Consider the following 22,653-nt stretch of genomic DNA (forward strand, 5'->3'; position numbering starts at 1 on the left):
AAACACTGCACAACATTTGCAGCTGAATTCAATATGGGAGCAAATGTTTCGTTCTTTGCAGTGACTCAAGTTTTCATAGGCGTGGTTAGCTACAAGGACGATTGCTAGACACAGGAAACTCACCGCAAAACCCGCAATTTCAACTCCGTGGGTAGAGAGTTTGATATAAAACGTTTCCGTCAGACGTTGTTTTCTGTTTCGAAGCCCCTTGGTGTCAAGCATAACCACTGATTTCCCGTAAACGGCTGTCATACAAACACTGGTCCTGTCAGCCGGCTATCAAAAGAAGACCAGTGATTGGTCAGAATACTGTGTTCGTAATACTTTTTTTTATTTTTACCGTAATACCAGACACAATAAATTCTGATATATTTATTAGAAAAAGATAACAATATTAGATAAACAAATAACACCATAAAACATATCTAAGCTGTTTAATGTTCAAATAATAAAGTCATTGTGAAGGATGATGAAGTTACCGTAAATGCCGGACTGAGGCGCAAAGAGGAAATGCAAACGCTCTATTTCCGCTGCAGCAGCCAGAAGAACGGGTACATCAAAAAAGAAAGGAAAATGTGGATAGTGAGGACGAACTGAGGCCGGAGGAGACACGTCGAACTTCAACTACCCGTTTCACAAGGCCACGTTACTGGGCAGTTGGGATTATTTAAAGTGTCCATCCGAGTATTTTACCATTTTACGGGTCGTTTCAAAGTTAATCCGTCCCCTCGTTCTGTGGTAGTTTGTTTTGAGGAAGCAGCGCGGCTAGCCAGCTCAATTAGCCTACCAGAGATGGGGACGAGAGCGAGTCGCCTACAGGAAGACGCGGTTTCCTCAGCTTTCGGAAAAGATGGGACAAAGCGGGATTCCTGTCGGCGACCTCGCTTCACGAGGCCCACCAGCCTCGTTGTCGACTTTTCGGTGAGCTTCGATGACACTGAGGCCAACCGAAGCCGATCGGAGGAGGGTAGTGACTCGGACCCGGGGCAGCTCGGAGCCAGCGCGGACGGCAGCCCCGCTGACCACCACAGCATCCCCTCTAGCATTGGCCAGGCGTCACCCGGGGACGACGACAACAGCGAGGGGAAACCCGAGGAAGACGGCAATGTTAGCCCAGAGGCTCCCGTCGACGCAGAACACCAGCAGGTTGAGGAGACAGGCCGCACACCACACCGCACTTTTTCCGAGCGGCTGCCCGGGAATCGGCACTCTGCCACCCGTGTTGGCGCAAGGTCCGCCCGAGTTCGAAGCACACACCAGCGGCCGGTGTCAGAGGCTTGGATCGGCCTTTACCGAGTGAACAATCGCCACGGCAGTAAGTTAACATCTAAAGAGCACCAGATAAATATTTTTTTTTTCTTTTAAGTATAATATTTAGTATTTGCGCCACATAAATGACATTTCCTTAGTAACAGGGCTGGTCTGCACCAGTAATTGTGGTTTGAATCGTTTTTAGATGCCAGGAAAGCTTGCATACAGCAAGGCGTTTTTCCACAGAAGCTACGTAAAATCCATGGATGTGTTGGAGCTTGAAGATGACGGGAAAAGATTGCTCAATACCTGAGGAGAAGGGGGAAAAAATGTGGGGGTTGGCTGTGCTTTCATTAGACAGCTGATGTTAATCTGAAGTCAGAGAAAATAATAACACAGGGCTATTAAAACCTTGGCTAAGCGAAAAATGCAACTGTTGCATCAGTAAGTATAAGACATATGTTTTTTGGATATAACGGTATCATAAATGCCGCAGTGCAACCCTCAATCAAGCCAGTCTGGAATTAAAATGGATTTGCTGAGGAATTTACATTCTTGGACAAATAATCGTTTTTTTCCCGTGCTCGCATGCTGACTAAAATAATCAGAGGACCTATTGTATGAAGCAGACCTGTGGCGTAAAACTGGAAGTGGTGATATACAAGTCCATTCATTTCACAAGGGTAAATCCTGCAGCGTGAAAGTCTAAAACATTAAGCAACAAACTGCCTTTTTTTCTCCTTTTTTTAAAAACTTGCATTAAAATTGGAACATTACTGTGCAGGGGAAGCCAAAAAATTGCACTTGTCTCAGCCTGCGTTAGATAATCAGATGAATAGAGATGGTGAAGATGTGACGGCAAGCGTGACATTTTGAGCCAAAACATAGCAGTGTGGTGGATTTCCCAGGCCAGCCCTCTAGCAAGTGTAGGGAAATGGGTCACAACTGCACATGCCTGCTCACTGCTGGCAGCGGATCATAGATGGAGGAGGCGAATGTAGGGCAGCGAGGCACTGTTTCTGCCTGCCTGTCCTATCTACGAATGGCTCGAGCGGTGGCCGTCCCTCAAGACTGAGTCAGTGTTTTGAGCAGTGTGTACAGTCAAATAACGCTATTTCAGGTCAGTTACACTCAGGGCAACGTCTCACCATCTCAGGCATGGGAACGCCTCATTTAGCATCTGTGTTTCAGGCTACTCTTTGGTTTGCGGTTTCAGCTTGTGCAACCTAGATGTCCAAACACAGCACTTGTGCTCAGCGCGCATCATCTATCATTTATATCGCACTGTGACACACCGTGTTAATCTTGGGTCTGTTGTGTCTGTGCCCTCTGCAGATATCCGCTGTCCTTTCTGCTCAAAGCCTTTCCCGGGGGGTCGGATTGAGGATCACCTGTTGAGTTGCCTCACATCTCCTCCTCTACCTTACAACAGTAAGTATCATGCCACTAAAATACTCCTACAGCTGTATTTATTAAAAGGCTGGTGACACTTACTGTCAGGGTTTTTTTCCTATGCATAAAAAAAAAAACATTCTGGCACTCATCAAAATGACTTTGTGATCTTCTCTTCTGGGAAGGTCAAAGTCTCTGACAAAAATATGAGCAAAACTTTATTTTTAAGTGGGCTTTAATTTAATCAAGCCAAAAAATAAACTTTTGTTCATCAAACTGAATGTAATAAGAGGAAAATTCAGACTTCTCTTAAGTATGATACTGTAGACTCATTGCCTTTGCTATATGTAGACTGGTTACGTGCGTTGCCATTCCCCAGAGGGCCATTTTTAGCCTGGAAAAACCCTGATTGTTGACTTGTGTGTTTGTGCATTTACAGCGGATGTGCTCAGTAAAGACAGTGGAGAATGTTCCATCTGTTTGGAGGATTTGGTACAGGGAGAGACCATCGCCAGGCTGGCCTGCCTCTGCGTCTACCACAAGAGGTATGAATGAAATTAAAATAAAATATAGGGCAGATAAGCTTGTTTCTTCGCTTGGGACAAAACGTGACATTAAAAGTAAACTCACTGGGCAAATGTGGTGGTTTCCAGAGCTGAAATCTATCTGAAACAAGGACGCAAAAGTTGTTCTGTACTAGTGTGTATTAGGGCTGTTCGATATAACGATATATATCGGATGACGATATAAAAACGTCTATCGTTTCATTTTACGCTATCGTTTGTTTCGTGGTGTCACAAAATAAACTGTTTACGGCAATATTTTTTCATTATTTTGATGGTCACTGTAGTGGCTATATTAATTTCCTAAAGTTCTCTCTTTCTCTTATATTTAATATAACCACACTACAGACGGTCAAGCACTTGTTTTATGCGTTGTCGTTAGCAACAACGACGGTAAAACCACCTCGTGTCCGCTTGTTTATTTTCCACATAAACCTTTCACAATAAAGCTCAAGATCCTGTTGAGACGTTTCAAAATAAACTGAATCACGTGAAAGATGCAGAGTATTTACGGATGAGAAGCAAAAAGAGCCGTCAGGTGCTAAAAAATAAACCTTAGACTCAAACGTTAGAACAGGCTTTTCCCCGCAGCACGCTGTGTAATAAATACTCACAAAGAAAACGCGGCGGCGTTACAACTTATGTCTAAAAATGTATCGTTTCATGCATCAGTTAAAACACTCGACTCCAGGTACGCCGACGCCCAGCTGGAAACACTTCACGCAAGTCGAGCTGCCCGACATTCACAGAATTTACAGAAAATGTTACATTTTGTGATTTATATCGTTATCGGACGATAGATGTCTTAATATCGGGATATGAGATTTTGGTCATATCGCACAGCCCTAGTGTGTATCGTATATAGAGCTACACTTTTCTGAAAATTACAGATTGGTTACTCATGTCCCAGATTGGATGTGCCAGACTCAACTCTGTAATCTTTGCTAAAGTGATGGAATTGGGAAGCCTTGTTTTGAAATTTGAGATAAAATGGATTAAAGCCAAACATGTGTTCACATTATTTGGACTTATTATTATGCTCATTTCCAGCTGTATGTTTTTAATTCATTTAAACATTGGCCATGTTTAATAAGAGCATCCTCTATTATAAATATGTGACAGAAAAAAAGGAAAGACTTTAAATATTTTTTCAGTAAGAGCTTTTACAACTGTACCGCTCTTACACAAATACCAGATGTGAGCACAGAGTTTTCTAAGTGGCAATGACATTTCTAGGAAAAAATAAATGACTATCAACTTTCATAATGTGTTTCAGCCCATTTGACATTTTTAAAACGTGCTGTAATGTTCAACGCTTTATTTTATTTATTTATTTTTGGAATTTCCAAGGAATTAATGACATTTCTAGGAGATTTTTTTACTGTGATTCTGTATGTTGTATGTTTCAGTGAATTTATTTAAAAAAAAAAATTAAAACAAATTGTATTGTTCATTACTTGATTTTTGCCCAGCTTCCAAGAAGCCACTGATTTCCCCTTAATGTCAGTACAGCCGATTTACCGAGATTAGGTAATCGATCACTCAAGATCCAGCCTGCTGTATTTTTATAACTTTAAAAAAAAATTACAGATAATATAATTAGTTGTTTTTTAGAGGAACTTTAAAAAAATACTTCTACTTTTACACAGATCATGGAGAGAGAAAAAAAAAATTTATGATTAAGTTGAAACATAAATATGGCTCCATGTTGTCGCACTCCAGTAGAAAAGTGAGAGGATACCAGGATTTGTTTTGCTCATTAGTAAGGCAGGCCAGTTTATGCATCACTAAAAGTAGAGCGCAGGACTAAAACACTGTAAGCACAGTCATGGACAGATCCTGGTCGGTGCTCTGCGTGTGGCTCATAACAAATGTACATTAGTTGTACAGATTGCAAGTTTGGCAGTTTTATGAATGTTTACATGCACTGCTGGTGCCATCTCAGATTGTTAAGTCTGGGTCAGTGAGGCTGCTCCGGCTTTCTGAGTTTGAAATTTTCAAACTTCAAATGGAACTCGCTGCTAGAGTCGGTCCCAAGCCGGGAGACGAATAGGATCACTAATCAGGTCTGAGGTATATGAGGGCAATCTGTCATAATGTTGTTTTTGTGCTTTACTAGCTACACTGCTAACAGACCCAAAAACATTGAATATTTCTACTGAAGAAAGTCAGTCGGTTACTTATGTGAATACATCATGTGTCTTATATAAAACAACTTTTCTATGTATTTTAATGCATGGATTGAGCGGCTTATCAATCGTTTTAAACAGTTTATTTAAACAAGACTATATACAAGTATTTTTGTTTTTAATGTGGATTAATCTCATACTGGTTTTCATTATTCATGTGTTTACCCAACGCTCAACGCAATGACTTCATTTTGATTTAGAAGTAGCATCACCCAAAACATTCAGTTTAATTATCCTTAACCTAAAATCTCCTGCTGGTAAATGTTTTGCTTTAGCTGCTGCTTATTTTATTTTTTTATTTTTTTTCCATCCAGGCTCATTAAGTATCGACTGTTTGTCTCGGCTCCAGATTAGTGACTTAAAGCCAATAAAAATAAAAGTCATTACCATCTGAAAAACATGAGGTGATGGCACGAGTTAAAAGTAAAGAGGCCATTAACTTAAGGGGGAAAAAACACCTAACAGACTTTTGCAACTCAAAACAAAAAGACAAAGGCAAACAGCCAAAAGAGGCCCCGAGGTCTTCGGGCGTCTTATCTCTGCTCCATTTGCTTTCAGTGAGTCAACGAGGCCTTGAAGGATTGACTGCTGAATGTTTACCCTTTTATTTTGGTTTCACACCTCCTGTGAGTGGATTAGGCCTTGTGGGAGACGCTACAACCACAAGAAGACCTTCGAGCTTTTCCTACATTAGCATGAGTTGATTCAAGTATATCGTCTTGGTGTCTCCACATTCTCAGTGTGCTCTGTCTCCTTGCAGCTGCATTGATTCCTGGTCAAAGGTGAAGCCTTGCTGCCCTGAACATCCCTTTGATTGACTCATGGGGTCACATGTATTCCACGCCGTGACCAACCCGACTCAGGTACGTACACTGCTGACCTGATAAATGACCAAAACGTGCAGCTAGTACTGCCTGCAGTGAAGAGTAATGGTGACATTATGGTTCAGCAATGGTAGCATGTGGGCAGTCCGGACTGTCAGTCTACTTGCACAGAGCGCCTGGTTTCAATAGGGGCAGCATGTGAAGTATGTGGCACAAACCAGTCTGTGGATTTCCCCTGTTTGTGCTGCCGTTGGTCCGTCAGCGAGCTGTGGAGAAAAGCAAACTTATAACAGACTCCGTTTCACTTCAGCTCTTTGAATTTGAAGACAATGCCTCTCACTTTCGCGGTTAACTCTGCTGTTGCTCCCTTCCCTGTTCTGGCCCTCTTACCAACCACTCAGCATTCTACCGATGCACGGCGTCATCCACGTCCAGCAGCATGCATTTGGGATTTTGGAGGACTACAGTGGAGCATGTTTGCATCCCCCTGGGGAGATGCATACGCAAATTGACACAATTGTGGTACACTAAATTACGCATAACTACAATGATTAAGTGTAATGTATTTAGGTCACACAGTCATTTAAAATGTTGCCAGTACTAGAGCTGAACTGGTGGATGTTTTTGCATCAGCAATGGTGTTTTTGCAGGACTGAGCCTTCAAAGCTATGAAAGAACGAAATTTATTATGAGTCCTACTAGCACTAAAGGAGGCCTGGTGTAGTTAAACATTCGATACACTGAGCAGGAAAGTGCTGGTGAGACGGCGAACTACAAGCCCTTCAAACCCCTGAAGACACATTAAGCTGTAAATTTAATTTGCAGAAAGTGTGCTCCGATAACCCACGTGTAGGTTACACAGTGAAATAAGTTGCTATGTGCATGCTTGTAATTAACCAAGCTACAGAGATTAAACTACAGATAAGCACCGCCGTGCGTTGCAACGGGAAGAGGAAGTGAGACGTTGCCACAACAAGAGCCAACACCAAATAAGAGTGTCAGTATCCACGACTTGTTGGCAAGTTGTTTAAAAAAATAAAATGTGTGGTTTGATTTGTTATCTGGAGGGAAACAGGGCCCCACCTCGAGTGTGAAAATGACACAAGACAAAAGAGCTGCGACTGTTAATTATGCCATTATTGACGGATCCAGTGATTGCTTTCTTGATTAGCTATTGTGTGTGATAAATGCCAGCAATGTCTGTAAAATGCCAGTCTGGTATGCACATTAATTTCCCAATGGATGTGTTATAGGTTTATTTATTTACTTGGCATGGTTTTCAAGATGGATTTATTAGTTGTACTTTTCAGACAAGTAAAGAAATGCAATGTGAGTCTTAGTTTAGCATTAGTGTCTGAGCCATAGAGAATATAAAAGATGAAAGCAACTATTTTTTTAAAACATTTTTTTATGGAGTTCTATTTTGAGACCTCAAGATGAGCTCAATAAGTCATCAGACAATGCCCAGCATACCCTGGTTAATCCTGCTTTCTAAAACATAGCATAATCAGATTGAAAAAAACAGAGTTTATGTTTTATTCAGCGTGGCTTTGAAAATGAGTGACTCAGCGCACATGTCATCCAGGTTAGGAAATCCCAGAAAGATGATTTTGTTCATTTGGATTATGCTGATGTGGATACAGCCACTTGAACAGACTCAACTTTCTGGGACTGAGCACATAATTTCATCAGGAAAGTGTTCAAAGGTCAAATCCGTGACGTCTTTTCTCATAGAAAGCAACCAGAGAGACTGCACCCTGCTGGCCATTTAAAAATAATGCATGTTTAAGATACTAAGACCTGGAAACTACCTCCGTCTGTTACAGTTTGATAATAGTTCGTCAGATCCATCCGTTAAAAAACGCTCCAAAAAGCACTTACGGGGGAAAAGATCCACTTTTGTAAACCACTTTTATAAACTTTAATAAACCAAAGCAGTGGATGAGGCCGAGTAGAAGCTGATCAGCTCCACCTTCCTGTCAGTCAAAGTGGCTGCACCTCTAACTCCATTTTCCAGGTGCGTGAGTTATAAGAAAAACTGCACTCTGCTCTGGGGAAAGCTGTGCTTGGAGTCCAAAATGTTTTTGTGTTGTAAAGGTTTTCTTTTTAACATGGGAGTCTTTGTGATTTACTCACTTGTATTGTCAAGCATCAGGGGACATTTAGGGGACTTCTGCTTGTTATCGATGGTTGGAGGTTGCTCTTTGATCGAGCCCAAAGGGCAGCCTTTTTCCCCGCTGACTCATTTTTAGAGTGCTGCTCTACTCCTGAAATAAGGGCTTCTGCTGTAAAAAATGTTAATAGTAACATCCAACATTTGCGTCACAAAACTCCCTGCTTCTGGATTTCTCAGTGTTCAGTGTGGGTGTGTGGGCGGGTGGGGTTGGAAGAAGCTGCACCCTCAAAGTTTTTGCGTCAGTGCTGAACTTAATAGCGTTTGTATAGAAAATAAATGCTGGCAGCACAAAGAACCTCTGCCTGTGGCCACATTGTTTCTGTAAAACACCAAAAACAAAAAAAAGATATAGAATTGACATAAATTTTCAAATTTTTCTGTCTTTGCTGCAGTTTGTTTTTCAGCACAGTCCCCACAGCCTGTATTAATGAATCTTTTTCTTTTCTTTTCTTTTTTCGTGTCTTTTTCTGCCCTCACAGGAGACTACACTGAATCTGAAAATCCCAATAAAAAATGTGTAATTGAACAAACAAAAGCCCACTGTCACTCTTGGACACAGACTACAAATACATGAGCGGAGAACAGACGATCCTAAGAGGAAGCTGCACGTGAAGACACCTGATGCTCTCTGCTGGGATCAATCCCTTTGAGCTTGACCATTTCAAGCCAAACTCCTCCCGACAGTTTAAAAATCCGTGGTCGAGACATCCCCTCGAGGTTGGAACAGGAACAACGGCGTTTACCCGTCTATTCTGCGCACTTGGCTTTAAACTGGGGAACGTATAAATATTATCATCCTAGAACGAACTTAAACCTGGCTGGGGGGGGGGGTTAAAAACGAAAAGAAAAAATGGTCTTAACTGTGACTCTGGATCCTCTCCTGTGTATTTTCTCTCCCTCCCAACGGGATTGTTTATTTTATCAAGTGTTTTGCAAAAAAAAAGAAAAAATCCAAAACAGAACGATTATCGTTCCATGTCATACATCGGATGAATGTTTTTTCTCGGCTCACCCCAAAATGAACCAACCTCACACTGAAAGCATGAACTGTTACCATGTAAACATTGCTTTATTTTGATTGAGCTGGAGGTTGAGGACTTGTATTTGGTGAATGGGGGCTGCCGTCATTAGGTGTTTTTTCCTCTCCTGTTACATGTAAACATTTCAGGGGATGTTTGGGGGGCCTAACTGTTTAGGGGGCAGAAAAATAAGTCTTTTTTTTTTTTTCTTCTTCTTCTGTTTTGGGGGGGGGGTCAGACTCTTGTAGGTGGTTGAATAGCGGTGGGTTTAATGTGCTGCTACTTGGTGAGCGTTGAGGAGGGTTTGTAGGTATTTTATAGGGCCATAGTAGCGCTGGTGTTTGCACCAACTTGTGCACTTTTGTCCCTCAGGCTTGTTTTAGTTTAAACCATAAGGTCCTGGATAAGAGTGTGTGTGTGTGTGTGTGTGTGTGTGTGTGTGTGTGTGTGTGTGTGTGTGTGTGTGTGTGTGTGTGTGTATTCAGATAACGACCAGGGACACACTATGTCCTGAGCACGACTGTAAATTCAAGTGTGTGTGTGTACTGTAAATTGCCCAGAAGTCTGCTTGGTGAACCGGCTTAACTGCATTCAACATCCTTCCTGTTTAACGTTGTATTTGGTACGCAACATGGCTGCTCACATGGTCGAAACTTCTACTTTGAAAGCTGTTTTGAGTTTTTGTCCCCTGCCTCTGTCCTCTGGGGTGTCATTTGGATTTTTCTTTTCTCTGCTTTTGGACCACGCAACAGTTTCGCCATCTGGTTACACAAATGCCAGATCGAGGGGAGATAAAGGGACGGATGTATTTTTGGAGCAAGTGTACACCATGTGGTCTCTGCCTCTATCCATAACACTGGAGGCTACGGACAGCTGATGGTTAATTATTACATAAGCAGCCCCCCCCTCCCATTCCCCTTGTTTTTTTTGTTTTGTTTTTTTTAGGCTATTTTATTATCACAGAGCTCATGTTTATTGCTAAATGTGTTAAATGGCTATCCTTGGCCTTTCTTTTTGTGTGTGTTATGATTGCCTTTTGCCTGGTGAAGGGGTTCTTGTGCAAGGAGGTATTTGTGGTGTCGTTTTGGGGGGCTGAGCTGAAGTGGAAGCCCAAACAGTAAGGCTGCTCAACAGATGCTGCCTGATACAGGTTGTACGTAGGCCAGTGGAAAGTCTAGCAGAAAGAACAAAACATATATTGTAACTGATTGCTTTTGCTGCCTGCTCTAAAGGTGCTTAACTCTCAGCGCTGCAGTGGTGTGGGGCGGTTTAGAGGTTGGCCAAGAGGTGAGCCATGCACACAGGTTTGTTCACCCCAGCCTCTGTTGGTCTTTTCTGTCTCCCCCACCCCAATGTTCTGCAGTCTGCGGTGCTATAACCTGTCCCGTCATTAGAGGGCAGCCCTGTGCATGTTTCTCTTATTTTGTATTGGAGAAAAGAAAAATAAAGCCAAAAATAGTTTGTTTGTGCATTTAGGTCTGTGTTGTTGCAGGGTACAGGGCAGAAGAGGAGGCGCATCGATCATTTAGATGTTCAGATTACATTTGTCGTGGTGATAAATTATGATATTGTATACTTTGGCTGGGAGGGTTTTAAGGGGGGGTGTGTGTGTGTGTGTGTGTGTGTGTGTGTGTGTGTGTGTGTGTGTGTTCAGAGGGGTGTTGGTGGCAGTTGGGTTGTCGATAAAGATTACAGACAATCCAAAACCGCCACGTTACTCTTGATTTACTTTCTTAACCCCCTCTAAGCTGTGCGGTGCAATACCTCAAATTTTTACCAATGCTAGCTAAATGCTCGGTGTGCAAACTAGCCCCTCTCCAACCAAGGATGTATTTTGTATAAATATTCTCAAGTCTTTGGTTTTGAATCACAGGGCGCCGTTTCCCTGCCTGCCCTGTGATTACAGACCGATGTGTTTAAACTGTCACCACAGCGGCATCTGCATCCTCAAGATATGGACAATCTGCCTTTACTCTGGTATAAAACAAACAAATTGAGTTTTATTTATTAAATTGTAAATATGTAATACAACTCAAGAAAATTGCTTGGTCCTTGTCTGTTCAATATACTGTTTCTAAGCTCCGATCTTTTGTATGTCTCAAATTGTTTTTATATGTATTTTTTACAATAAATATGTGTGACAGATGTTTTGTCCGTGTGTTTTGTGTATATATATATTTGTTTTGGTTTAAGTTGTCAAAAATGTGTCTTCTTGTTTGTGCAGCTTGACTGCAGCACCTGCTTAAGCATATGTGTAGATTTCAGGAGATGCATTGGACATATTATCTCTACTGTATATGAACAGAAGGAGAGGAATTGCTTTTTCTTTAACAATTAATGTAAAATAAGCAGAGGAAGGTGTTTGGTAACTAATCTTAAGCCATCCTCAATAACAAATAATGTGAACGCGATTCCTAAAAATGATGCAAAACAACAACGGTGATGTCTTTAAGATGCAGAAAGTTTTGAAAATGTGCAAAATTGCTGCTGAAATTCATCTGAGCTACTGAAGCAGATTTGTAAACGACATCACATATTAGCAAACAAAATGCATAAAAGTAGCTCGATTTCAGATACGCTTCATGGTCCAACTCTCATGACTGAAACCAGGCAAACACAGAAGATGTTTATGTGATCTGAGCTAGCAGGGAAAATACATAAAGGCAATGTCCCCCCCAAAAAAGTCTGTCATTTTACAGCAAGAGATTATTCACAAGTGGGAATACGGTCAAGATAGTTGCCAATCTTCCCAGGAGTGAACGTCCCAACGAGGTCCTGCCCAAGGACTGACTCTGCAATGCTCTGAGAAACTCAAAATCTAGCTCCAGACAAGCTCAGTTAGCATGTTAAATGTTACAGTTCATGATTGTCCGATCAGAAAAAGCTGAACAAGTGTGGTTCTTGTTTGGAAGGGTTCCCCAGGGCAAGGTTAATGTAGTTAACTAAAAATAACTAGATGTGAAAAAGCATTTTATAGGACATATCTGTAGTTTTAGGATCTGTTACTCTGGTAAAAAAAAAAAAAAAAAAAAACTGTATTACAACAAGCCTGCTGAGGCATCTGTTTATTGAGTTTCTACATGTCTCCAAGACTGTGAGTCATCAGCTTTCGAAAGGTTCTGTGTTCTTACTTTAATACCTGTACTGATGCTCCCAAATCTTACCTCTGACATTTGCCCTCCATAATATAATTAAAAAGACAAACTTACACTGATAAAACTAAACATTTTGTGACAATAAAAACTAACTTGAAACAGGAAAACTACCCTGGGAACTTAAACTGAATTAAAAACAAAGTGAAAATAAAATTAAAAAACAATTAGAAAATACAAAACTATAATAACTCGAGACACCATGGCTTAGATTTCCAATGATGCATCTGAACAAATCACTATCAGGCCTAGGGGGAAATGTTACGCTATAATTCACAGAGCACATTACCCCAAACATCTCATACCAAGTGTCAGCCGCAGCGGTGGAGAGGTGATGATTTACGCCCCTTTCTGACATAGAGTAGACGCTGACCACTTCTGTATATTAAATATTCTAGAGTCTAAAGTCCTAAAAGAAACAATAATTGGATTTGTATTACTGTCGTAGGCTGACTTAAAGACTGCCACTAAGTAATGCACTTATTTTACAAAAATCATCAGTAACAAGCCAGCATATCAGTTATTTCAGGCTTATATGTATATGTGGCAGACAGCAAAGCGCACACTGCTGAGCTTAGAAGAGGTTTGTAAGAGCCAGACAGCACAATGAGGGAGCTTTTATAAAGCACAGTACACTGTGTTCAGGTCAGAGACATTCTAAGAGAGAGATGTGACACTCAAACAATCCTGAATTTAAATGCATGAGCAATTCAGCAGGAGTAATAAAAATCAAATTGTTCCAATCCTTATTTCAGATGAAAGTCACCAAACGTTTTAAGCAGCTTTGATCAGATTTGCCTGGAGATTCCATACATGCAGTTTTTGTGTCCTGTGACCACCAACATTACAGTTAATTGAAATAATGCTTGAAAATAAACGTTCAAATATCAAAATCTAGCTCAGGTGTAGCTCCTGCAGCTGGTGAGCATGTACCTGCAAGTCCCAGCACAGCACAACCATTATACAATGGTATGGGTCATTGTGCAATGAAGACAAACATCACACAGTTCCCATTTCTGAAATCTGAGCTTTAAGTTTGTGATGAGGTCATTTCCAAGTTCCGAATTTCTGACTTTATTCCGCATTAAATCTAAAAATCAGGAAGGGCACAACATGTTACTGTTGCATTTAAAAGCACGTTTTGTTCCTTAGTTCTTTTTACAGTTGAAACCACAACATCCCCTCGGTGTCTGTGAACTGAAGCTCTCAGCTCTACCACATGATGCCCCTCAGCCATTTCCTCTTCTGTGCTCGACGTCACCATTGAACTCTAAGTTTGAACTTCTCCAGAAATTGACCTGAAGAAAGTAAAGTAACTTGAAGTAAAGTGTACGGCAGCCAGTGTTACAAGAATCACAGCATTCGTTGAGGAAAGAATGGATTTTCGAAAATATCAACACACACTATGGGTGTTTTGTATAAACACAATGAAAATGAAAATGAAAAGAGGCAGTGAGGTAAACAGACCTGAAAATATACCACAACCGTCTTCAGAAATATAAGCTATGTCATAATTGAAAAATAATAAACCTGTGAAATAAAAGCTATCAGTTATATAACAACTCATCTTAGTGTCTGTTTGTTCATTATGGTTGTGTGTGTATATATATATATATATAATGTTTTTTTTTTTTTTTTAATTAAGGACAGCAGACATTAAAAATAACTGAAGTAAACACAAAATATTTTGTGTTGTCCCAAAAGATGAATATTTATCCTAGTACTTTTATTTTCTTGAGGGAAATGTGAGCACTGAATGAGCTGTCTGGAAATAGGTTGCACACTTATTATTGCAATTACAGTCTATGCCTGGCAGCAGCAGACAAAGTGAATATGTGAATATTTCAGGACAGCTTTCCAAAGACAAAAGATTACCCCAGATTTCTATGAATATTGTATTTGGTTAGCATTTATAAATACTATTTTTAAAAAAGAACTATTTGTGTTATACTTTAAGTACTTCCTCATAATTTGAATAAAACCAGACAATTCTGAATGTACTCATCCCAACATGTCTTATATATAAACACATGTTCAAGCACGTGTTTCTACATTTGCACACATAAACAATACTTTGAAACACAGACAGACAGGTAAAAAAAAATAATCACGTAATTCCTTGTTTTTACATCCATCAGGTCCCAATCAGCCCAAATAGCAAAGAGAAATTAAAAATGCATGCCATGAAAGAGTTCGGGTCTTAGGAGGTTAAAGTGAATGAAAGTTTAACAGATTCAAAATGAAAGCAGAACAATCAGTAGCTTCTGATCAGATGGAGTAAAGTCTCAGCAAATTTGCTGCAGAAGGAGAAGCCTGGCCATATTGTCACAAACTGCAGTTTAGGTAGACTGTGAGAAAAAGGATACGGCAGGATGACGGCAAAAAATGGCAAACCTTTATTCAGGTTGCAAGCAGTCCAGGAAATTAGTCCAAAAACGGGCAAACAGAAGCCAAATCCACAGAGAGAGAAAGCACACAAATGAGCAACCAAAAAAACCAAAAAAATCAGTCATTTTTAAATTTTTACAGCACTCAATTCTGGAAGTTCAGACTGAGGAGGACCCTGGGAAGTCCCTGGACACTTTAATGGCCAGTGATCTGTTAAGAAACAAAGGAGTTTTTAAACCCTGTTAGTCATCAGAAGGTTTCACCACTTTAAAGTGGAAGGAAGTGAAACTCGATATCATGTAAGTAAAATATACAGCTGCCATCGTCAACCAGTCCAGGTTTAACGTGTAGCCTTCATCACATAAAGTACTGTGGGATTATCAAGCAACAGAGGTAGGAAGAACAATAATTTACTCTCTATTATAGACCTATACTACAGTAGGTAAAAGGTAATGTCCTGTATACCTGACACCAGTGCTTCTCCTATTGGTAAAAACAACTATTTGCACTGTTCTTGTTTCATTTAATCATCTGGACTGCTTTTTCTAAATAAGGCAGCATTTTTCACTCATGGATCTGATCATGTCTAATTTCAAACTCTTACTTTACTGATGTGATGTGATCATTGTTTAAGTTTTGCTGTGTTTAGACGTTCAGATTCTTGCAGATGTCTGATATGATTTCCAGTCGTTGTGTGGCCAAAAACCTGAAAGGTTTAAAAGGCCACCATGACTCTGGGTCAGTTCGCTTTTTCAGAATTCCAATTCAAATGTTCATAAAAACAGAATTCATGTAAGATGCAGCAAAAACTGAGCTCTGTTCATTAAACACTTCATTGTCTACAAGTACTCTTAACTTAAAAAAAAATCAAGGATATTCACAGCAACAGTTTATTTGTAACAAAATTAGCTAAAATAATATTGTGTAATGTGCATTAAACCTAAATGAAGTAAAGTAAGGTCATTTGTGTTCAAGTGTTTAATTTTATGTAAAGACAGCATGTCTAATTTTAGTGTGAAAGCTGCAATATAGTTTGCTGCAAACACTCAAAATGCAGCTACAAAATAAGTTCAGTTAAATTGGGTATCATAAATCTTTTAGCCTACATCAGCTGACACAACACCAACTTTCCCACAGTAAATGATGTAATCAAAAGTTTTACTTCTCAGTGCCCACACCATTCTTGTGTAACAAGTCAGCAGCAAGCCTGGCTGTTTAAAAAAAAAAAATCTGCATCTGACTTAAGCAATGCTGTGCATGACCCTTCTGTCCCCATCCAGAATTATTGCAGCTATTTGAAACCAAATATATGAGTAGAAATATTCTTTTAGTAGCTCGGTTACTGATTTTAATGACGTCCTCGTGTTTTATTGTATTTTTTTAAACCGGACAGTTTCCACTTGTGCTGCTATACATCCCACAACTGATGTTTACTTGAATTTAACTTTTACATTTGGTTCCTCTTTTGTCACTGACTTTCAGTTTTTGCCAGAATGTCAGCAGACTCCATCACTTCCAAGGAGACACAGCACGATCCCGGCTCTGATGTCCCCTCGGCATCGATGCATTCCTACCAAGGAGAGCAGCCTCCAGCCTACTCTGAAGTCCCACCAGTGTACAAACCACCTCAGATCTCTCGTTATGAGTCTTTCCATGACATAAACCCACAGATATCATCAGAAACGACTCCGCTGATGTCCTCATCTTCCTTTGATGACGAGATAGTGAGGAAAGGGTTTATTAGAAAGGTTTGTACACTACGTTTTGGACGATAACTCTAAGAATCCACCATAAATGTTGAAAGTCTTTCTGAGACATGTGCGCCAAGTACTCTTTGTATTTGCTGCAACACAACAACACAAAACTGCTTTCTTTTGTCGTTGTTATGATCAGTAATTTTAACTCAATTTAGTTATAAAATAAGTAATATTATGCACCTTAACAAAATCAGACTAAATTAAATGAGTAAGTAAACTTTGTTGCCCCTGAAAAATGACATATTATTCTATATTCTGAAACTGAAAATAACACAAAAGCTCATAAATGTAAAGCAATTTTTTTTTAAACTAAAAACTAAACTGAAAAAATAAAAGTGGAAAACAAATCAAAAAGGAATTAAAATATACAAAACTTAAGTAACCCTGAATTTCACAGCCAGTTACAGGAAGCCGTAAGGGCACGTCAACATAGCAGCCAGATGTTTTGGTCGGGTCTACTTTCACACAACAGCCACTTGGAGTGGGAGAAGTTGGGTGTTTCAAATCCTGTTTACTTTTAGGGAGCTGTTTTAAAAGCTATGCTCTGCAATCAATTTGATTTTATGAACTGGTAATTGCAGCACGTGGTGTTCACATGTTACAGTTGGCAAAATCAGGAACTATTTTGTGCCTGTATGCTGAAGATTAAGCAGGCTGTTTCTCTCACTTTCTTCCTGAGCACAAATAAGTAGATTTGAGAAAAGAGAGAAGTTATTTTTAAGGACCACACAAGCATCCTTGAATTTCCATGCTCTCCCTGAGCCTGCAAGGGTCCTTACCGGGTACTCCAGCTTTCTCCACAGTCCAGAGACCCACACTTTGGTTAACTGTTGATATTAAACTGGCCAAATGTGATCGGCTGCCACTCTGTTACGCTGGCCACAGAGTAACAACCTGTCCAGGTTGTATCCTGCCTCTCACCCTATGACAGCTGGGATAGGCTTCAGCTGCTAAGTGACCCTGAACTGGATAAGAAAATGAATAGATGATCTACATACAGCCCAATTTGATCTCAAGTGGGACTACCCAGTAAAGCAATTGTATAATAACCCATCTTTATTTTAATATAGATAACTACAAGTATGTTTTAAAAACAATAACATTTAATGAACCCTGCTTTTGCAGATGATAAGCAGCCTGGTACACCTTAAAAAAGTGTAATTTCAACAGTATATCTGATTTATTGTACATTATAATTCACAGCGACTGTTGAAAAGCACAAACTCTTCAAATTTACAGTTTTCACGCACTAAACATTGATAATATTTTACTCTGTGATTGAAATAACTTCTCGAGATCTAAAAATACTCAGCTATTCTTTGACTCCAGTGTGATGAAGTTGGTGTTACCTCACCAGGTACTGAATGCGTTTTACTGAAAAATCAAAGATTTCTTTGGGCCACCCTGGGGCCTGGTCTGGGGTCTTTGGTGAGCCAGCTCTGGCCCCAGAACTGCATGTTTGATACCCCATTTTTAATATTTCAAAGCAACCTCTGACTAAGGCAGGAAACAGCTGATATTGTTGGACTAGTTCTTCTTTGTTAATGTAAGTTTACTTTAAGGAAAAGCATTTGCAGTTTTCTTTTACAGTGTAGTTACTTAGTAATAAAGTTGTAATTTAAAAAACAAAACTCAGCCTTTTCTCTTTTCCTGCACAGGTTTTTAGCATCGTGACGCTCCAGCTGCTGTTCACCTTCACTGTAGTGTGCGTGTTCACCTTCTCCAGCGTGGTCAAAGAGGCAGTGCAATCAAACATTTGGGTCTATCTCAGTTCCTTCATCGTCTTCGTTGTTGTCGCCATCGCCCTCACTTGCTGCAAGTCCTTCAGCCAGCATCACCCGTGGAACATTGTGGCACTGGTGGGTCACAAATAACAAAACCATGTACCAAATGGATATGAAACATGGCGCAGTCACATTTTGGAAAGAGAAGTGAAATACTTTGGTCATGCAGTCAAGATGGCACCTCAGCTTGTGAACCACTTAACTAAAAACTAGAAGTTAAAGTATAAGTGCTAAGTGCTCAGCAATAAATTTTTAAAAAAAGGAAATAAAGGTCAGAATAAGAACAACAGCAAAAAAAAAAAAAAAAAAAAAAAACATCACAGATGACTTTTGTCAAAGATTTAGACTTCCACAAACAGATGGTAAATGTTCTGGCACTTATGTAGCACTTTTCTATTCTAACTGAGCACTCAAAGCTCTAAATGACTTGTGAAAAGTTTGCTTTTTACATTTTCCAAAACAAAACCTCTAAAGTTTTCTCTAAAGGGCAGCAGATTCACTGAGTGATTTGAGGTTTGGTTGGCATGTTAATTTAGGACAGGCTCTTCCTGTTGTTGTTGTTGTTAAATACAGCACGTACAGCAGAGCAAAAAGCAAGCAGAAGCTCACTGCTGCACCTTTTCTTTTAAAAGCACTCATTAAGTGCATTCGTGTCTGAATGCATGGTAAGTGTATGAATGAGTATGTGCATAAGAGAAAAAGAAAAAGCCTTAAACCAAACCTGCTCAGGTGTTATGCTTTCTTATCTAGGTCACCTCAACCCAGCAATTCCTGGAAGAGACTGACAAACACAACAAACTAGAAAAGCAGAGGCCAAAAGGCCACATTGCCCCAATATAAAAGTTTGGTTTTTTCAATGTCGGAAACAAGCATCCATACCTGAAGACCACGTTCACACAATTTCTTCCTGGTCTTGCTTCTTGTAAATGTTCTCTTCTGTTTTCATTATTTGATATGTTCTTATTTTTTTGAGGAAAAAAATGAGTAGAAAATGCGTTTCATGTGTTCTGGAGATGTTTAATGCATTTAATTTTCTACCTCCAGTTTGTTGTCACCGTGAGCATGTCATACATGACGGGGACCATCGCCTCCTTTCACAACACCACTGCTGTGATCCTCGCTATGGGAGTAACGCTGGCCGTTACTATCTCAATCATCGCTTTTTCAGCGCAGGTGAGACCGTCAGACTGAGCAGAAGAGCTGCATTTGAAAGGTTTTCTTCTTCTTCACCAAAGCAGAGTGCAGATTTCTCAGCTGACTTTGAAGTCAAAACTCTGAAAAGTTTCTGTAAAGAAAATCCACAGCACATCAGAATAACACAAAATGCATGCAGTGAAAAATGTAACGTGAAAGGGAAGCTGATTGACTGATATTGACTGATATTTGTAAGACTGATATCGATATTTGGTTATTCAAAAATCGAATATTCTGATATTTCAGATTTTTTTTTCTTTCAGACACATGAAACATAGATTCCCCTAACATTCATTATCTGTAGTTATTTATTTACTGCTTTAGGTTCTGCCTGATTCTGCTTGGATCAGCGGGTCGTTTTGTTTGTGGTGTTTCCAACATGTGTTGCCAGCAGGGAAGTTGCAGGTTGCCCTCTGGTGGACAAACTATGCAACTTCACCACTCATACCATGGTTGAAGGATTCCATTATTATATATTTTTTTTTACCTTTTAAATTTTCATTTATAAATGCCGATACTGATCAGCCCAACCAATAGTTTTTTTATTCTCCCCTCTATTTTTTAATGATTAAGCAATTTTTCATTTTAAAGAAAATTATAAATCTCTGGTCCTTCAGTGCAAACATTTGCTAATTTTGCATTTTTTTAAAATATCACAGTAAATTTAATATTGCTCATATTGTAGATTATTTCTCATCCAAGACATTTAAATACATCAACATGGCCCCTTGGAGAATATGCAAACACTTTTTCCTAACATTTGAAAGAAAAAAAACACAATAATGGATAAATGTGATATTCTTTACTCAAGCTTTTGAGACTGAGACAGTTTTTACAGTTTTAATCCTGTCTCAGAATCTGAGTTTTAAATCTAATTTGTAATTTAAAAGTTCTGAAATGCCTTATTTTATGAGACTCTCATATGCTTCAAGTTTCAAAAGATTAATATTTCACATGTTCATTTCATATGTCACATGGTTACTGTGCACTACAGAAGAAAAATCTAAATAAGATTAGACACTGATAGATTATTTAATAATGAAATTCATGTCTTTATGTCTTTCTGTTATTTGCAGACTCGTTATGATTTTACTTATTGCAACAGTGCTTTGTTGATTCTGGTCGTGGACGTTGGCATGTTTGGAATATTTTGCACCTTCTACTACAGCTACATCGCCGAAGTTATCTATGGATGTCTGGGAGCTCTGCTGTTTTCATTGGTGAGAGAAGGAGCAAGATCCAGTTAGGTCTAGGGATGGGTATCGTTTAGGTTTTATCCGATACCGGTGCCAAACCGGTACTTTTGAAACGGTGCCGGTGCTTAAACGGTGCTCAAACCGGTGCTTAAAGAATGGAGAACACAAAATTGGTCCAAAACCTCTCATGTTCAGCTGTTTTTTTGTAAAAGATAACAATGTTAGCCTTTTCTGCAGCTATAGGGAATATATGGCATCACTCTTGGCTGGAAGCAGTGCTTAAACAATGGAAAAACACAAACTTTGTCCAAAAACCTCTCATGTTTAACTGTTTTCCACTTTTTCTTTGGTCATTTTAGCCTTTTGGCCAGGGTGAAGGGAGTATCTGCCATCAAACAAGAAGACAGCCGCATGTAACTACGACAGTGTTTGCTAGTTCACCTTACATGCATTAATGTAATAATGTGGTTAGCGTACTCAACGTTACACACGAACAACATGAAGCTACTCACGGCTGCTGCTGCCATCATCATCAGTCATCATTTCTGCTACGCTGACAGGGCTAGGGGCCAGGACTCTCCTCTTCGGGTTTTTGGGGGATGTTGCCAACTCCGGGTCCGATAACAGGCACCACACCCGCAGTAGATGTGCTCGGTGTGAGGTCTCGCAGCAAGCTATCAAACACGGCGCATTTCTCGGCTTTAAAAGAAACGCTATGCGTCGCCAGGTGTTTCATCAGATTTGAGGTGTTACCTCCTTTGACAGTATCACAGTATCAGCTTAAAGCACTTGTTGCAGGCTGCTGAGTTTGCATCTTTTGCTGTGAAGTACAGCCAGACTTTTGACCGTTTTGCCTTGGGCATTTTTAATCTGTAGCGTCTGCTCTAAAAGAACGTACGTACCTGGCCCCGCCTACTATCCTCGGAAACGTAAAATGATTGGCTAGAATTGGCTCAGGGGGAAAAAAGCACCGAAATAAAGCACCGAAATGTGTGCTGCTTTTCGGTCTGGTTACTACCGTTTATGTCAGAACCGGACACCGGTACCCATCCCTAACTTAGGTCTATAGGTTTTCGAACGATGACTCTTTTTAAATAAAACAATGAAGAGTTTCAGCTTTAATTCACAGAGTTTAAATAAATCTGCATTAGCTGTATTTTGTTTAATTTAAAATACAGTGTGGTAGTAGTGTACATGGGAAAAATTACACAATGTGTCAATGTCCAAATCCTATGGACTTTGCTATAAAGGACGAAAGTATTTTACAGGAAAATGAGTCACACAATTAGACAACACTTTTCTCACAATTCTCTTCAGGTCTCATTGCCACATGTCACAGTTTTATATATCTTTCATATAAAGTGACTTTTATGTAATAATTTGATCGTGTTTTTCTGGTGGTGACTTCGCACCCTGGTCTAAATCTCCTCCTCCTCTGCCTCTCTTAGTACCTGGTGATCGACTGTCAGCTGGTGATGGGGAGGATGGCCTACAGTGCGGATCCAGAAGATTACATCAACGCTGCTCTCAGAATCTACCTAGATGTAGTCCTAATTTTCCTCTACATCCTGGGGAGGAGGTGAAACTGCATATACAAAACACACGGACACTTCAGACTGTGGATTAAAATGTCCTCTATCATTATGTGCTGTATATAATCTCCTCGCATCATGTCACACAAAAAAATCAATGTTTGCATAGAATCTTGTCTTTGTCTCAGATTTAAAGCCATTAAAAAATCTAACAAACAAAAACACCACACTTTATG

The 22,653-nt window shown here is 39.8% G+C and overlaps 3 protein-coding genes and 1 long non-coding RNA gene across 4 annotated transcripts in view; 2 read left to right on the forward strand and 2 right to left on the reverse strand.

Annotated features, from left to right (window-relative positions):
* The window catches only part of LOC116326917 (telomerase-associated protein 1), a 36,575-nt gene extending 35,968 nt beyond the window's left edge, over positions 1–607 (reverse strand). Inside the window, exon 1 of the mRNA XM_039601737.1 lies at positions 480–607. The gene's annotated coding sequence lies outside the window, so the exon portion shown is untranslated. The remainder of the gene's footprint in view (positions 1–479) is intronic.
* On the forward strand, positions 552–11,559 carry zgc:66427 (uncharacterized protein LOC406256 homolog). The gene is made up of 5 exons (XM_031748340.2): positions 552–1,315; positions 2,587–2,682; positions 3,083–3,188; positions 6,156–6,258; positions 8,875–11,559. Exons 1-4 carry the CDS (start codon positions 793–795, stop codon positions 6,211–6,213), a joined length of 783 nt encoding a protein of 260 aa, XP_031604200.1. The 5' UTR covers positions 552–792; the 3' UTR covers positions 6,214–6,258; positions 8,875–11,559.
* Positions 11,560–14,745: 3,186 nt separating this feature from the next.
* On the forward strand, positions 14,746–22,641 carry si:ch211-284o19.8 (protein lifeguard 1). The gene is made up of 6 exons (XM_031748085.2): positions 14,746–15,347; positions 16,437–16,702; positions 18,370–18,570; positions 19,540–19,668; positions 20,766–20,909; positions 22,334–22,641. Exons 2-6 carry the CDS (start codon positions 16,448–16,450, stop codon positions 22,466–22,468), a joined length of 864 nt encoding a protein of 287 aa, XP_031603945.2. The 5' UTR covers positions 14,746–15,347; positions 16,437–16,447; the 3' UTR covers positions 22,469–22,641.
* LOC120434500 lies at positions 18,478–19,523 on the reverse strand. The gene is made up of 3 exons (XR_005609125.1): positions 19,375–19,523; positions 19,217–19,276; positions 18,478–18,567 (listed from the first exon to the last, which is right to left on the reverse strand). It is a non-coding gene; the product is annotated as an uncharacterized LOC120434500 (long non-coding RNA).
* Positions 22,642–22,653: the final 12 nt, after the last annotated feature.

This window comes from Oreochromis aureus, linkage group 18 (genome assembly GCF_013358895.1).
Source record: "Oreochromis aureus strain Israel breed Guangdong linkage group 18, ZZ_aureus, whole genome shotgun sequence".
NCBI classification, from domain to species: domain Eukaryota; kingdom Metazoa; phylum Chordata; class Actinopteri; order Cichliformes; family Cichlidae; genus Oreochromis; species Oreochromis aureus.